Source organism: Leucopleurus acutus (genome assembly GCF_964270905.1).
Source record: "Leucopleurus acutus genome assembly, chromosome: 4".
In the NCBI taxonomy this organism is placed as follows: Eukaryota; Metazoa; Chordata; class Mammalia; order Artiodactyla; family Delphinidae; genus Leucopleurus; species Leucopleurus acutus.
This window is the reverse complement of record NC_139146.1, coordinates 140,311,254-140,329,232: the sequence shown is the minus strand read 5'-3', so window position 1 is coordinate 140,329,232 and position 17,979 is coordinate 140,311,254. Positions and strand designations below refer to the sequence as shown.

The 17,979-nt window shown below is 41.0% G+C and overlaps 1 protein-coding gene and 1 pseudogene across 2 annotated transcripts; one reads left to right on the top strand and one right to left on the bottom strand.

The window, feature by feature from the left end:
* Window positions 1-2,090: 2,090 nt before the first annotated feature.
* On the top strand, window positions 2,091-2,588 carry LOC309961162 (macrophage migration inhibitory factor-like; annotated as a pseudogene). Its single transcript has one exon. The product of its transcript is annotated as a macrophage migration inhibitory factor-like (transcript).
* A 1,571-nt stretch (window positions 2,589-4,159) lies between these two features.
* On the bottom strand, window positions 4,160-17,177 carry LOC309960859 (alcohol dehydrogenase class-3). Its single transcript, XM_082837844.1, has 9 exons — window positions 17,091-17,177; window positions 14,070-14,171; window positions 12,285-12,426; window positions 11,317-11,404; window positions 8,522-8,741; window positions 8,111-8,371; window positions 7,253-7,388; window positions 4,589-4,727; window positions 4,160-4,453 (listed from the first exon to the last, which is right to left on the bottom strand). The coding sequence occupies exons 1-9, from the start codon at window positions 17,100-17,102 to the stop codon at window positions 4,429-4,431; spliced, it is 1,125 nt and encodes a 374-aa protein (XP_082693970.1). The 5' UTR covers window positions 17,103-17,177; the 3' UTR covers window positions 4,160-4,428.
* Between the last annotated feature and the right edge of the window lie 802 nt (window positions 17,178-17,979).

Sequence of the window (17,979 nt, the reverse complement as noted above, 5' to 3'; positions counted from 1 at the left end):
TCCTATAAAGTTCCACCAAAAGAAGTTTGTATAATGCAGGACTTTGTACGTACCGGTTCACTGTGCTGGTTTACTTCCTAGTTGTTTCTTTAAAGATATGATTTCCTTGGTATAGTTCTATGTACTTATTATCTAAGTAACTGTTTAAATATACTTAATGTTTTCCAAATGTGTTTTCTGTCTGTTTTTTCTGCAGGGTATTTGCTGACAGAGAATCTGATCTTGCATGTTAATTGAAACAAAATTGGCTGAGTGCAAAGTTGGTTTTTTCCTGGGTCACAAAGTATCTCTAGGCCCAAAGAACTGTCAGTTACTTTAGGACTTTGATCATCAACCTACTTGGGAGATTGGTAGCCATGCAGAAAATGTTCTGAAGCATCTGTGCATGTAAAAATATGTTCCCTGTTTCCCAGATCAACAAAACATTTTGAGAATCATGAGCTACATTTAATTTTGCTTTGAAATGGGATAAATGGAAGTAGCGTTGTGTTTATCTTTCGGAGCTGTATTTGTTTAAGCTATACACACATTAACTGGCTCCACTGTAACAAAGTTTGGAAATAATGCAGTTTTTTCCCTCATCTCAATAACCTCATCATTCCACAGGTTCTACCTTATGTTAGTTCTCTGTGCATGTAGTAAAGAACTCATTCCAAGTCAGACATGGAATTCCAAGTCAGCCTGTATATGGACTATCTTTCTACAGTGAACATCACTAGGTGGGTTAAATAGAAAGCAGAATAGCCCAACATGCTGAAAATGGAAAAGCAGGAAAGATTTGAAAAATGCCAAGTATACCAGCATTTTCAATGAAAAACAAAAAGCTGTTAAAAGATACATCCTAATATTGTAAAATTTTGGATCCTTAAAATTTTTTTTACCGACTTTCATGAAATATACCGCAGAGGTTAGCGACTTGTGTTAAAATTATATACCTTTTATCCAAGAAAGCAGTTTAAACATAACTTCAAAAAATTCCCGACAATACTTCTAAGGTGGTAGAGTCCTCATTTTGGACAACCAGGATAGATTTGCTGATTGCTGACATGCACATAGTGAATGTTTTTTAGCCCTATGTTGTGTATGTTCTTCCAAAAAATATTTGGTTCCGCAATATACATAACAACCTAGATGCCATCCAAGAGGATGTATTAAAAGTATCTTAACAAGAAATACTTTATACCTATAGTTCCATGTTCCAAGAATCTGTATATTAAAGATCTTGTAAAATTGATTCTTAATACTGGTTCTTTGAAAGAGACAATTGTACTTCTTTCAGCCAGGAAATGCTCATACTTGTTAAACTGAATTAGCTGGCCCAAGACTATGTACATGACTGTGACAGAAAAGTAAACTCCCTAATTGGCCAGCTACAAGAATTGGAGTTACATTATTTTACTATCTTAAAATTATTTTCTCATTATTGGAGAACATAATGTTTGCCATTCTCATTCAAGTATAACTCACGTATGAGAAGAAAAATAAAGGCGAAAAAAAACAAAAAAAAATTATTAGTTCTCCTCCATTATTACCCTATATACCCATTCTGTTACTGCAGTCGCTTAAGGCAATAATATACTTCGTTCCTGGAAGGCTGAGCTAAAACAAATCAGATTAAAGCACACTTCCTACAGCTAGGGTAGAAGCTATTTTTATTCTGTTCTTCCAGTTCACCCAGAACAATAGGTTGGAGCCATCTGGGCCCCGACTGGGTCTCCAGCCCTCTAGGTAAAATGAGAGAAGCTAGGTCATACTGCCTAGTCCTTCAAATGCACCAGAGATCCAAAAAAGAAGTCCTGATCATAACTGCCACTTTTCTAGTTTTCAGTCAACTAAATATTGCTCTCTCAGAAACACAAACTTTGGGAGTAACTAAGCTACATCAGTCAAAAGAATTAAAAAAAGAAAAAGCACATGGTTTCAATCAAAGCAAAAGATATGTATGTGCATGGCATATCTGATATCCTGATACAAAAAGTCTAAACTATGCTATGATGTAGAAAGAAGAAAAAGGCACATAATAGGCGGGGCGCCGTTCACACGAGGGTCGGTTGGTTCCTGTATCCCTGTCCCCGCCTTCCCTCGCCGTCATGTCGATATTCCTGGTGAACACCAACGTGCCCCGCGCCTCTGTGCCGGACGGGCTCCTCTCCGATCTCACCCAGCAGCTGGCGCAGGCAGGCCACGGGCAAGCCACGCTGCACGTGGTCCCGGACCAGCTCCTGGCTTTCGGGGGCTCCAGCGAGCCGTGCGCGCTCTGCAGCCTGCACAGCATCGGTAAGATCGGCGGCGCGCAGAACCGTTCCGACAGCAAGCTGCTGTGACGCCTGCGCGTCAGCCCGGGCAGGATCTACATCAACTACGACATGAACGCGGCCAGCGTGGGCTGGAACGGCTCCACCTTCGTCTGCACGTCGCGCTCTGGAGTCCCCTGCCCCAGGCCCGCAGCCCGCACGCGGTTTTCTGCCCGGCCCGCCCCCACCGACCCCACCTCCCGGGACGGAGAAATAAACGGTATGGAGACCGGGGGGCGGGGGAAGAACAGAATAGTGTTAATAGTATTCCTTCGTGTTAAAGTATATGTATAAATGCTATTATATTCATAGAAACTTCTTGGAAGATACATAAACTGAATAGTGGTCACCTATTTTTGGGGGGAGAGGGAAGTGTAGCTTTTCTTATGCAATTTTCTCTACTATTTGAATGTTCTAACTCTTGGATGTACTGCCTTCATGTATTTATTTTTGTGTTAATGGATCACCTGGATGGTAAGACTATGCATCATTCTCGTTTGCTTCTTTATTCTGCTCAGGGTAAAGAAACCTAAATGTTACTTAACAGCACCAGGAAAAGACTGAGATTTGACTATACTAAAATAAAAATTAAGAAATATAAAATATATTAATATAAAACTTACAAAGGATTGGCATCTAGATTAAAGAACCCCTAAAAATTACTCAGAAAAAGAGAAGTAATCCAACAGAAAAATGGGCAAAGGATGTGAACAGATACCTCACAAAAAAGGAAATACAAATGGCCAAAAGAATGAAAGACTTGGGACCTCCCTGGCGGTCCACTGGTTAAGACTCTGCACTCCCAACGCAAGGGGCTCAGGTTCCACCCCTGGTCAGGCAACTAAGATCCCACCATGCTGTGTGCCACGGCCAAAAAAAAAAAAAAGACTTTAGTCATTAAGGGAAAGGCAAATTAAAGTCATTTCACACCCATCTGATTTGCAAAAATGTCCAACCACATTTAAGAGCAATTTGACAATTTCTAGTAAGGTTTAAAATGTGTTTATCCTATGGTACACATCCTTCATAACTAACGCACTGAGCACAATGTACAAGGATGTTCCACCAGTGTTATTAGCAATACAGAAACAATTTGGTCAACAACTATATGCTATCAACTGGAGACAGATAAATTATGGTAGTTCATATAATTGACTACTGCACAGTACTAAAATTAATGAATGGGAGCATCACCTACAACAGGGATTAATCACAAAATAATGAGTGAAAAATGAAAGCTGCAGAATGAGACAGTATCATGTTTAAAACATGTATGACAATACTGAAGACTAAAGGGTTTACGGATATGTGTAGTCAAAGTACGGCAATATGCATGGGAATGATAAACACCCAATTCTGGATGTCAACTATACCGCAGAAGAGGAAAGGCAAAGTGGCCTGGAAGAGTAAGATGTTAAGATTTGACAAAATAAGTACTGGAAATTTGGGTATTCAGTATATAAATATTTTCCATATGCTTGAAATAGTTCAGAGTGACCAACAACACATATATACCTATTTAAGTTCAGAAGGTAGTTTCAATGAATTTGTGGGCCAGATGTCATTAGGAATTAGGAGTCTAAGTCTGAACAATGCATGGTACTTGCCCACAAGAAGATAATCTCACAGAAGCAGATTTGGGTTCTGATTAACTGTGCTACTGCTGATTGGAGAAATTTGTTCTTTAGTAAATGGGCCTGCGACCCTCAAAAGTTAAGCGAAAGTTACCAAGGACAGTACAAGACACGGTTCAGATACTCACCACTGCCCTTCTTCCTCCATCTTTCCTTTAAAGAATGAAGATAATGGGGAGAGCAACCATGACAGAATTTGACATACAACAGAGCTGACAACTTCCACACATATGCAGAAATTCCTTTTATTATGTTAAAAATATTCCTTAATCAGCCAGCAATTATTTATGTGAAGAGTCCAGAAAACAGACTTATGACAGTATTAGCCTTGTCCTTGATTAGACATTTATGAATTTATACAGAAAACATTATTCCCCAGAGTCAGTTAATGAAGGTCTAAGAAGATGTGAACTTGAAAGAGCTCCTTCCTGCTTGTCTGGCTGCTCCAATCAGACCACAAGACTTAGTTACAAGGATGGAAGAATTTTTCTCTTTTGAATTTAAAGCTTTAAAACAGTTCGGATGCTGTAAGAGAAGAAAGCAATAAACAGGTTCTGAATGATTTCTTTGAAGACCACTAAAACTTTTTTTACCCTTCTCCCTCCATAAGCCCCAAATCATTACCACATTCTACATTGAACAGCTAAAGAGAAAGCTCACCTCTTTCCTGCATGCATCAGTTCAAAGGCTTCGTTAATTTGGTCAAAAGGCAAATTGTGAGTCACAAATTCTTCAATCTTTATTTTTTTGGACATATATTCGGACACCAACTTTGGGATGCTTTCTACACTCTTCCATCCTAAAAGAAATCATACATCTACTCATTAAGTTTTCCAACAAATCTCTACAGTATGCTTATTACTTAGTGGGTGACAAAGACATTTAAGAGAATGAATTTTTTCACGAACTAAAGAGGAATGAAAAACTTCAAAATCAGCATAGAGAGGAAGAAGAAATGCACATCTTTAATTAAGAAAAAAGTAAATGCCTTTTGAGCACTTGCCTTTTTCTGTACTAAGGTTTACTAAAATCTCATTAAATCTTAATGGAGATTTTTAAACCATACAGGATAGAACTCTAGAATCAGAATAAGCTTATTTAAGTCCACAACAGCAAAGATTTCTGTAATCGTGAAATTCAAGGAAGAAAAAAACTGATGTGATACATGACTATTTCTGTGGTTTTAATTTCAACAATAAGGATACCATCTCAGAAGAGAAAACTGAAATTGAAAAGCAAAGTAGGTGATCTTTAGTTACAGGTTATGATTTTAAACAAAATCAGATCCTTCAATTTCTCACTTGCGTTGAAAGAAGCAGTAAATCAACAAAGAAGCCTTCCCACCTTTTAAACCAGGGAGTCTTTGGACCACATTTCAAACCTCTTTTGAGCCTTTCCCAAATCTCCCTTCTTGTGTCCTCTACCAGTTACCTTTCCTTCCAAACTGCAGTGCTTTTTTTTTCTCCTTTAAATCTCCTGGTAACTGAGACAACCACAGCCACTGCCATTCCCTAAACTGAAACTTCTGTTTACATTTGTGAGTCATATTTTAGCAACACCCATGGGGCCCCAAGGCTCCAGCTTATTTCCCAATAAGCATGTGCTTGGATGAGGCTTCAGTGAGAGGTGACTACCAAACCCCCTGGCTCAGTCTCCCGGACTAAGAACACCCTTTCAAATACAGCTATGGACCCTGAGATGATGCCCCTGAGCTGCACGTATGGCTCTGAAAGTCTGTCCTAAAATACTCAAGTGCGGCATACGTGTAGCGGTTTGGAAAAGAGGGTTTAGTCAGCTTGACATTTGCCTTGACAAATTCTGTAGTATAAGGAAGGAAAACTCTGACCAAACCCCTCATTTTTCATACTTTCCTCATCTTTTCTTTTGGCCTTGAAACAAAAGCTGGCATGAGGTAGGGGACACTTTGCTTAAACACAGATCATTAAAAACTCATGCTATTAGAGAATGGACTTGAGGACACGGGGAGGGGGAAGGGTAAGCTGGGACAAAGTAAGAGAGTGTCATGGACTTATATACACTACCAAATGTAAAAAAGATAGCTTGTGGAAGCAGCCGCATAGCACAGGAGATCAGCTCTGTGCTTTGTGACCACCTAGAGGGGTGGGATAGGGAGGGTGGGAGGGAGATGAAAGAGGGAGGAGATATGGGGATATATGTATATGCATAGCTGATTACTTTGTTATACAGCAGAAACTAACACACCATTGTAAAGCAATTATACTCCAATAAAGATGTTAAAAAAAAAAGAAATGCAAATTCTTGAGGAAAAAACCCCTCATGCTATGTAATTCTCTTTCCTTAGGAGGATGGTAAGGATATAAATATATTTTTTAAAAATCTATGAAAAACTTTAGATTTCATTTATTCACAACAGTTGGGATATACAAACATGGTTTTTTTTTGAAATAAACAGCTGTTTTTTTAATAGTTTTTTTATAGATGTTGGGGGTAGGAGTTAATTAATTAATTAATTAATTTTTGCTGTGTTGGGTCTTCGTTTCTGTGCGAGGGCTTTCTCTAGTTGTGGCAAGCGGGGGCCACTCTTCATCGCGGTGCACGGGCCTCTTACTATCATGGCCTCTCTTGTTGCGGAGCACAGGCTCCAGACGCGCAGGCTCAGTTGTGGCTCACGGGCCTAGTTGCTCCGCGGCATATGGGATCCTCCCAGACCCGGGCTCGAACCCGTGTCCCCTGCATTAGCAGGCAGATTCTCAACCACTGTGCCACTATGGAAGCCCCTACAAACATGTTTTGATGTCTTTTCTCTTCTCTAGCTGAGCAACCTTGAAAAAGGTGGAAACTTTCTCAGCATTCTGCTGGTAGTTAGGCAACCCCAAACAACCACATACTTTTAGGATCATACAAGGGAAAAATAATCAGTCTGGCAGCTTTTCAATTTTGTTGTAAGGTTTTGTCAAATTTAATATTTTCAGTTTAAGACTTAGTATTGGTTACTGCTGAAATCAGTGCTATTCAGACGGAAGTATGATCACATCCAGGGATCACTGCACTCTCTGGAAAAATGAGTAAAAAATGCCAATAACCTATGTAAGTCTACAACACGGCACAGGGTGGCTGATACTGTCGTTTGCTTATCCTGTAACCAGCTTCTCACTCCTGACCTACCCTCAACTATTTCATTAACAGAATATTAATATTTTTTTCAATGTGTAAGAAGTAGCCTTGTGCTTCAGGAGAAGCTGAGCACCTCCCCAGTCCCAGGGGTAAATGCTGACTAGGATTAAAATTCTGCCAATGGAAGTAACAAAAGAGAAAATGTACTCATCTCATCCACCAAATTACCTCCAAAGGCAGTGCCTTTCCACGTGCGGCCTGTTACCAGCTGGAATGGACGAGTGGCAACTTCTTCACCTGAGGCAGCTACTCCAACCACCACGCTGACGCCCCAGCCTTTGTGGCAGGCCTCCAGCGCCGCTCTCTGCAGGCAAATCACAGAGGTCAGTGCACTGTGCTGAGAATATCTGCTTCCCCAGAAACTTCCGGGGGAGAGGGTGGTGGTACAGAGCTTATTAGAAAAACGGCAATAAAATGTCCAAAGTGAGTATTTAGTAAGTTTAATTTTATTGAACAATTTTAACAGGTATTTTAAAAAATTTACGAACTTGGCCCAACACTGACACAAATTGAAAATAAAAAGCTTTCATTTGTTATTTTAAAAAGTAAATCTTAGCTCAAAATTCTAAAGGCTTAATAAAGGCAGCAGGCAGAGAAGTAATAGTTATACTTCTGCTGAGTGTCTACTTTGTGTCAGGTACCTACGGTTACTATCTGCATTTTACACATAAGGAAACAGGTTTAGAGAAGTTAAGTAGTTGCTCAAGGTCACTGAGTTAGTAAGTGGACATATATCTAATTCCAAAGCCCATGTTCTCTACAGCTGCATCATTTTGCCTTTTCATTTAATGAAACATATTCTGAGATTTATGTGTACACTGAAAAGCAAAGAAACATTTCCCTTCATCTTTCCCTTGTATCATTTCCAATTTCTAGTTCAAGTAGTCATTTTCCCTTCTAATAATTCTTATCAGGGAATTTAAGACTTTTCCTTTACAAAACAATTTTTGACCTTAATTAAAGAAATTACATTAAAAAAAGCAGCCCCCCCCCCCCACCACTTGGAATGAAGCCAAGCATACTCACCATGACTTTAACATTGCCAATACACTCAAAGGAATAGTCCACTCCCCCATCAGTCATCTCAATGAGCACTTCCTGGATAGGTTTACTGAAGTCCTGGGGGTTAATACACTCAGAGGCCCCAAACTCCTTAGCCCTTGTGAATTTATCTTTATTGATGTCCACACCAATGATCCGGGATGCACCAGCCACCTTACAGCCCATGATAACTGCCAATCCAACTCCTCCCAGGCCAAAGACGGCACAAGTAGAGCCAGGCTCCACCTAATAGTAAAGACAGTCTATAAGGTACTCATTTCACAAGAGTCAAGGAAATCATTAGGTTTCTTACTGTTTGGGCCTATTTCACTATTCCAGCAAGGCTTTGTTGTATGAAATTAGAAGGTGGACGCTAAAACCCAGGCCAACACTTACCTTGGCAGTGTTCACAACAGCACCGTAACCAGTTGAAATGCCACAACCCAGAAGGCAGACTTTATCCAAAGGGGCTAAAGGATCAATTTTAGCAACAGAGATATCAGCCACAACTGTGTATTCAGAAAATGTGCTGGTTCCCATGTAATGTAAAATTGTCTTTCCTTTACAAGTAAATCTGCTAGTGCCATCTGGCATTAATCCTTTCCCTTGAGTGACTCTAAAGAAAATAAAAAAGGAAGAAGGTAGGGTAGAATCAAGTTTCCTAAAATGCACAGGAAAAAGAAATCAATTTTAAAAATAATGACCAGTAAACAGAAGAGTGTGCTAAGACCAAAAGTCTAATTTCTAATATATTCATTAATAATTTAGCACCTTTCAGCAATGCCTTATTAGGAAAACTTATAAAAGAATTATAATCTTACCTATCTTTTCCAGCATTCAATATGCTTCTGGATTATACTGTCAGAGTATTGAAATAATTTTAACAGGTACAATTTATGGATCAGATGAAATGATTTTAAAATTCCATCGTAAAACTCTGTGACCAAACATAACTTCATAAAGCCAAAACCAGCATCTACACAGCAAAGATTACAAGCAACTATCCACATCAGCTGATGAAAGCAGATGTCCACACTGGCTGATTTAGACCTTTCAGGAGGCCTATTTCAAGAGTGTAGCTCTCACCACTGATATGATACATGGTAACAAAAATTATTTTTGATATTCTAAATAGGTGATGTAACATCTTGCTTAGGAACATGGGCCCTAAAGGCAGACACACTTGTGCTCAAATCCCACGTGTTCCTGGGCAAGTGAATTAACTTTTGTGCCTTAGTTTCCTCACCAGAAAATCAGAGAAATCTATCTTTCTTAGACATTGCTATAAAGATCAAATGAGGTTATGTAAAGCACTAGCACTGTGCCTGGCACAGAGTGCTTAATATATATGTTATTTTAACAAAAATAAACACTACAATTTGATGTACATTCTTGGACAAATCCTTTGGAATACATGTGAATAAATAAATATATATAGATGAAGAAAAATGGATTGCCTCTGGATTCAAGAATAAGTACATTTCCTTTGGGAGAAAGACAAAAATATGATCAGAAACAAACAACAAATAGGTGACAAAGCTCTACGATAAATAACTTGTATCTTTATGAGAGCAAGTTAAGTTTGTTTAGCTCTGAATGTGAGAAACTGCTCCTGTCCCAGAAGAGTTTCTTGAACAAAAGGTGATATGGGATGTATTTTAAGGTTTGAAAGGACTTGTCCTTCTAAAAGGTTACAGACAGCCACAAAAAAACCTATTACCATTATTATATCTGACGTGTCAAAATTTTTTCAGACCATGTTTGGAATTCCCTTTCAAAATGACTAGTTTTTTTCTTTTTTCAGTTCTAGCATTTTTTTTTTTTTTTTTTTTTTGCGGTACGCGGGCCTCTCACTGTTGCGGCCTCTCCCATTGCGGAGCACAGGCTCCAGACGCGCAGGCTCAGCAGCCATGGCTCACGGGCCCAGCCGCTCCACGGCATGTGGGATCCTCCCAGACCGGGGCACGAACCCATGTCCCCTGCATCGGCAGGCGGACTCTCAACCACTGCGCCACCAGGGAAGCCCGGTTCTAGCTTTTTAACTGGATTTACGTGATAAAATAAATGGAACCTTATTTCCAAAAATAGAAACTAATTTTGTCAATGGCATTAGAAAAAAATGCAAAAATAAACAGATCTCCCAAACACTGCTGGTGGGAGTATATCCCATGACTCAGCAATTTCAATCCTAGGGAAATACCCAAGAGAAAGTTGTGTATATGTCCATCAAGAGACACATATGAATGCTTATAGTGGCACTAATCACAACAGGTCCAAACTGGCAGCAACATAAATGTCCATGAACAGGAGAATGGATTAACAGTGATTATTTGGAATGGAATGTGAAAGAAACAAAAGAAAATCACTGATGCACAGAGCAACCTGGATACATCTCGAAGGAAGCCAGACAAAAGAGCACATATTGCATAATTCTGTTTATATGAAGTCCTACAGTGAAAGATATCAAAATAGTGGTTAGCTTTGAGGGAGGCAGGTGTTGACTTGTATGGGACATGAAGAACTTTGTGGGCTGCTGGAAGGGTTCTCTATCTTGATCTGGGTGATGGTTATAACTATTAGGTGTGTATATGTATAAAAATTCATGGAGCTGTACACTTAAGATTTGTATACTTTAATTACTTCATTATATGTATGTTCTACTTCAATAAAAAAGACAAAAAAAGGGGCGAACAGACACAAGATCTTAAATGCCCTGAAGTTCTTTAAGTGTGTTACCTTGCTACAATCAAATAACCACCTTTTCTGTGTCAAAAGGTTATGTTATCTCTTGTAGTCTTCCCAAAACCGTATGAGCTAAGTTTTATTACTTCGATTTCATGGACAATAAAATGGCTCATAAAAATGACTTCATTTAATTTCATAAGCATGTCCCTCCTTACTACATATTTTGGCAAATTTAGCCTAGTGTTATGGAAAGAGAACGGGTTCAGAAATTTGTGAGGTACCTCTTAACAGCTGATGATGCTGGGCACACCACTTAATTTCTGGGTCTAAATTTTCTCATCTATGAATATAGTGATAGCAGTGATAATGACAGGTTGCCCTAAAGATGGAATGAAATAATTCATGTAAAATGCCCTGTATAAATTGCCACGTAATTACTTATTATCATGATATTATCATGATTAGTGTTACCTCTTGTTTTAAGAATAAAATAAAAAGATACTAACCTTATCTTCTGGCAAAGGTTCGTTTTAGGATTTAGACAAAATTTGCACTCTCCACACTGTGGGATGTAAAGTGGGATGACAGTATCACCTGGAAAACAAATGCAAGGACATTATCCTGAATAGGTAGCATCTGATTCTAAATGAATACATCAGCCCCTGCAAATTCCCTTTTTTTTTTAATTAAAAAAATTTTATTTATTTATGTTTGGCTGCATTGGGTCTTCGTTGCTGTGTGCAGGCTTTCTCTAGTTGTGGTAAGCGGGGGCTACTCTTTGTTGCGGTGCATGGGCTTCTCATTGTGGTGGCGTTTCTTGTCGTGGAGCATGGGCTGTAGGCGCGCGGGTTTCAGTAGTTGTGGCTTGCGGGCTCTAGAGTGCAGGCTCAGTAGTTGTGGCACACGGGCTTAGCTGCTCTGGAGCATGTGGGATCTTCCTGGACCAGGGCTCGAACCCTTGTCCCTTGCATTGGCAGGCGGATTCTTAACCATTGCTCCACCAGGGAAGTCCCCCAAATTCCCATTCTTGTCAACCCATGCAGCTTTGCAAAGTTAACAACTTTAAGACCTAGAACTTTACCTACATGACATCATTCAGACACTGCCTATGCAAAAAATACAAGCTTCAAATTTCTGTCTAAGTGAAACTTTTAAAACAGTAAGTGGAGAACAAGGAGGTCATGTGCTTCAAAACACTGACTCAATGCATCTTCAAAAATTCTTGCTTAATTGGGCAAAATTTGCTTTGGCGATGTACTTAAACCATTTCAGATAAACAGCAGTCTGCATAATCAGAGAGAAAGAAACTCTCAAATATTTGTGCTTTTCAGATGAGGCATATAAAATCAATCTTGACAACTTACTTAGGCAATAACTTATTCACAAATAAACAATGTATAAGTTATGAGAAACATAATTTCCCTATAGAAATAAGCCAAAATTGTAAAATAAGTGATTCAAATACTCTCCTTACCTGCCTTCAGCTTAGTAACTCCTTCACCAACACTTTCCACAATTCCAGCACCTTCATGTCCCAAGATCACTGGAAAACTCCCTTCAGGATCAGCCCCACTCAGGGTATAGGCGTCAGTGTGGCAAACTGCAGTGGCAATAATCTAACAGGGTATTAAAGTGTCTACATGTGTGTGCATGCGATTCAGTGAGGCATAGGTGGAGGCACTTTTACTTTAATAACATTTTATTGATTAGAAGATACAATTCTTTCATATTTTAACCTCTCTAAAATCAGCATATGCTTATACTCTATGGCATCTTAATTAGAACTGGCAGCATTTTCTTAGTGGTACTTAAAAGTAACGGTGCATTTATAGGCAATGAAACATGGTACATCTATTCTCCTTTTCAGTGCATGTTAGCAGGAGAAGGTAAACAAGGTGATGTTTTGGGCACTGTGCCGTCTGCAGGTGTGGAGAGGAACATCCCCTGTGTGCAAAAGCAGGTGGAGCTCATCTCACTGCTGGCCTCCTCCTAACTGCTGGGGAATGCGATTTCTAATAAGGTATTGGCTATTTCTGAAATACGTCAGCCTGCTTGGTCTGGGCCAAAACTCAGAGGTTTTACTGGAACCAACTCCCCTTTTAGCAGCCACACACAATTTCTACTTAAATAAGCCCTTTACCCCGATTTCTCTAGCCTTCAAGCACCTCTCACTTCTCCAAACTACCAAAAGCACAGAAAGGAAAAGCCTTGGGGGTGTCTGTATTTATGCTTCTATGCTTCTCACAAATATATCCAATTACAACGTAACATTCTCGGCTGTTTGTTAGCCGTTTCCCAAGGAAGACTGCTGAACTCAGTGTGCCCGATACAGCTCATTTTAGTACATCCAGGACCAACATTTTCTTTTTTAGTAGCAAAATCACAACCAGGCTGATTTCTGAACTTAAAGAAAAACATACACACTAGTCTAAGATTTCAGATCCCTGGGCCTGGGTTAAAAGGATCTGAAAGTTATTTGGCTCTGGCTTCTCAACCTGTTCAGTGTGACCCCTGGGAACCTGAGAATTGGAGGTGGGATGGGGGAAGTATACTCCAATTCACAGCAAAAAATGCTTATTTTTTCTAGAGGTTAGTTTTATTCAATGTTCACTACTTTAAAGCACTGATTTTATATGAAAACAAGTACAGAGGAGAATGCCAGAATATCCAGCTGCCTGCCTTGTGCAGTATGACTCTCTCCAGGGGTAACTTCAACTTCCCTGCCACAGCAGAGGTTGAGAAGCACTGCAATAGTGAATCCCCTGAACCCTGGCCTTGTCTGCAAGCGTCAGTACATTTTAAAGCTCTCTTAGCAAGCTTACTTCACTTGCTTGTTGGTCTAATCAATTAGGAACCTCTTCCTAAATCTTATTTGAAGTTTCTTCTAACAATCCAAAGACATTTCTTTCTTCTTTTGTTTCTAATGTGTCACCATAGATTTTAACTTATGGGATCAGCAGAAAGGGGAGCATCCTACCAAGCCACCTTAAACCCAGACTACAGAAGATAAATTGCAGTAATCCAGTGATCCATGGAGAAGGCTGCTCAGCACAACACCAAAGCTAAGAAGATGGGAGAAGACTGCTGCAAAGGTGAGAGGGATAAAATAAGAGGCTGTGATTCCAAGGTTGGATGACTTCCAATACCTTCTCCTTGACACTGTCCTTTGGGATTTCTCCTCTGCAGACCTCAGAGGACTCATCTATCCAGAGACCTAATTGTAAGCCTTTTTCTCCCAGTGCCTTGGATGTTTCATTACCTTAATCCGAACTTCATGAGCCTTTGGGGGTGCCACCTCTATCTCCTCTATGGAGAGAGGCTTTCTAGCCTCCCAGGCAACCGCAGCCTTACATCTGATAACCTGAAATGGGGAAAACAGAGCAAGATGTTTATCCTCCTGAACTAGTAACAAACTACTTATTAGTTAATTTAGATGCTGGTGAATGCTAATCTTAGAAAGTATATCACAAATTCACAAAGACACATATAACTCTAAGTGATATGCAGAACTGTCTGGCACATGTTTATACTTCGTATAAATGATATTCATTAAAAAGATTTAATCGAGATGACCACATGAAGAAGTTTAATTCAGGAATTCCCTGGCATTCCCGTGGTTAGGACTCGGCGCTTTCACTGCTGGGGCCCACTTTCAATCCCTGTTCCGGGGAAACTAAGATCCCTGCAAACCGCATGCCCCCCCCCATAAAAAAAATAAAGTTTCACTCATCAAATATTTAATGACCCTCTACAATGCATAAACAGGAGCTGGTTAACAATACAGGTTCCAAGAAAATCTGATTCTAGTCTGGTACAGGGTCCAAGGAATCTGAATGCTTAAGATGTGCCCTACGAAATTCTTTTGCTCAGGCTGGTTTAAGTAACACTGGTTTAGTGCAAAACTGCCCGGTGGGAAGGAGCGTAAGGAAAAGTATCAGAATGGGGGAATTAAAAAAACCCTACATCTATCCCTTTCAACTGTGCTATCCAACACAGTAGCCACTTGCCACGTGTGGCTTTTGAGTGCTTGAAAAATGGCCAGTCTGAACTGAGATAAGCTATAAGTAGAAAATATACCCAGATTTTGAAGAGTTAGTATAAAAAAATTAAAATATTTCAATAATATTAAAAAAATATTGATTACATGTTGCGATAGTATTTTGACTACATTGGGTTAAGTTTTAATCCAATTTAATACCGTTTTAATGTGGCTAATAGAAAACTTAAAATTATATATGTGACTCATACTGTATTTCTATAGTATAGTGCTACTTCAGAGTCTAGTCAGTACACTCCTCCTTTACCAGAGAATGAAGTGTAATAAGGAAGGTTTTGACTCGTTCACATAATGTTTATGAAACATGTTCACAGAATAAAGATTGCCCTGGGTTTATAGGAGACAGACTCGAAAGCTAACGATTACAAAAAGTGTGATTTAAAGGGATAGGCACAAAGTGCTACAGAATGCAAAATGTGGAGAAAGTGTAACTTTGGTTGGTGGGTTTGGGAAAGCGTCACTTTTAACTGGGATGCGGAAAGATGAGGAAGAGTTAGTTACATAAAGATAAAATATCTACATATAGAGTGACTGTGAATGGTGAATATTGAAGCCCCTTATACAGTCCTTGATACAGTGTAGCTTTGCAGAAATAAGGTGGTAGTTATTAGTAGCAAGAGAACAAAGAGTAGAGAAAAAGAACTGAACTATGTAGAAGGATGAGTGGCTTGTGTTAATTGGCGAGGCTGGAAATGATCACTTTTAAAATTAAAATGTAGATATTAAATCTGATCAATCAATCTGGTAAAAAAAATTCATACACTGCATTAGAATCGTTTTTCACCTCAATGTACCATAAATTTCAAAACAAAACTCCAAAGGTAAAATTCAGAATACTAACAATGAAGTCACATATTCTAGAGATCTGAAGCAACAAGAATAAATCATCCATAATCTAAGCTTTAAGTCCCTTCTCCACCCTTTTAAAGCATATGTGAAAGTTTAACCTTTTCCTGTCAATGACAATTCTAAACAAAACAAAGCCCCACACTAAATCCACATGCAATTGCTCTACTTCAACATCTGAGCTATCACAGGAATTATAATTTTTCACATTCTCTGCTGAAGGCACTTGGTAATAAGGAAAAAAACCTGCCAACTTGTTAAATCTGAAAGATCGTTTAGAATTTACCATTTCTATTCAAGTCCAAATCTTTTTAGAAAATCTGTTTGCAAAGCATTAAAACAATCAGCAACTTTAGACGGATTAATGATATTACTCATATATTTCTCCCTTTATTGTCTAATGTGTATTTCAAGAACTTGCAATAATAGTCTGTTGCACAGGGTTCGGAACCCGGCTCACTATGTTTAGTGTTATCACTAAGCACGACAAACCACTAACCCTCAAGTTTTTGGTCTGTAAAATGGGCTACACCTTGCATAGCTGTTATGTGAGGATTAAAGGAGGAAAAAAAAAAGCTCTGGTGCCCAAGTGCTCCAAAACGTTACCGAAAGGGCCCTTAGGAGCCTTCCAAAAATACATTCCTGGGGCTTCCCTGGTGGCGCAGTGGTTGAGGGTCCGCCTGCCGATGCGGGGGGACGCGGGTTCGTGCCCCGGTCCAGGAGGATCCCACATGCCGTGGAGCGGCTGGGCCCGTGAGCCATGGCCGCTGGACCTGCGCGTCCGGAGCCTGTGCTCCGCGGCGGGAGAGGCCACAGCAGTGAGAGGCCCGCGTACCGCAATAAAAAAAAAAAAAAAAATTCCTTGGTGGCACAGTAATAGCTTAATTATGAACTACTATCGTGAAAAACAGGCAACATAGGGGTTAGGAGCACGGGCTCTGGCTGCAGCTTTGCCACCGCAAAGTATGGCCCCGGGCAAGTTACTTATTTTTGTGTACGCAAGGCGTGGCGGCCCCTAAGTCACCCCCAGAACACCAGGCTAGAGACCGACTCCCCCCTCACCTCCACTCTCCGGTTCTCCCCACCTCCACCCCGCTTCGGCTGTCCCAGAAAGGAGCAGCAAAAACCCTCCCACGAACGGAGCCGAAACAAAGCTTCCGCCCTCCCTTCTTGCTGAACCGCTCGCCCGAAGCCCCGTTTCAGCTCCGGCAGCCGGAGGCCGTCTCAGGGGCAGGCCCCGCGCCTCTCCCCCTCACCTCCTGACTCCCCCCCCCCGGTCCCCCCTTCCCCCTACCCGGCCAGGGGCCCGGTTCTGCACCATAGTTTCCCTCCCTCGCTTCCTTTTCTGGACTCAGCCAGCGTAGCAGCTGACAATACCTGGCTCGCCATCTTCTCGGATTCCGGTCAGCGCGAAGCGAGGACTCGGGAAAGTCCCCACCGCAACGAAAGATCGAGGATGTGGGTGGGGCGTGCGTCCGGCGCGGTCCCGCCTGCGCCGGGGAGAGCGTGGAGGCGGGGTTTGCGGGGGCCGGGCCGTGAGGGGCGGGGCCTGGGGTGCGGCCCGGCCAACGCGCCAGCGGAGGCCCAGGTGGTCTCGCGGGGAGCTGGAGGGGTGTCAAGTAGGCTGGTTGGTGGCGGCAGCTTCGTGAGCCACGTGACAGGCACCCTGCACTATATCTGTCAGGAAAGGGTTTCCCCGTGTGACTGTAGCCCAGGCGGCGTCGATAAAGCTTACAAAGGAGAGTGGTGGAAGGTGAGGAGCCAGGAATTAAATTCTCTGGAAGCATGTGAGAAGCCATGAGAGGACTGCACCGTCTTTGTGCTCCTTCTACACACTTTGTGGGCACGTCTTGAGAGCGCAAGGCGAGTAAGATGCAGCTGTTCGAGGGAGTCTCCATCAGCTGAGCTGTTTGAAGAAGAATAAAGGTCACGCCCCAAACGGAAGCGCCTTCAGGACACTTCCCAGCGTCAACTTGAAAAAAAACGCGCAAGGGACGACCAGTGAGTTTATTCAGTGTCCTGCTGGGGACTGTGGCGTGGGAGACAGCCTCTCAGATAGCTCAGAAGAGTTGTCTTGGGAGGCCAATAGATATGTGATTTGGAGGAGGGAGGTCCATGTAATCCAGCGTGTTATCTCCTAGAAGGTTATTGCTAGTCCCGAGGAACAGGTATCTTAACTGAATGATTTTCATGCATGGGAAGGTGTGAGAATCCAGGTTCATAAAAAAGTTTCTCTTGAAATATTTCTCACTATCTAAGGGCCTGT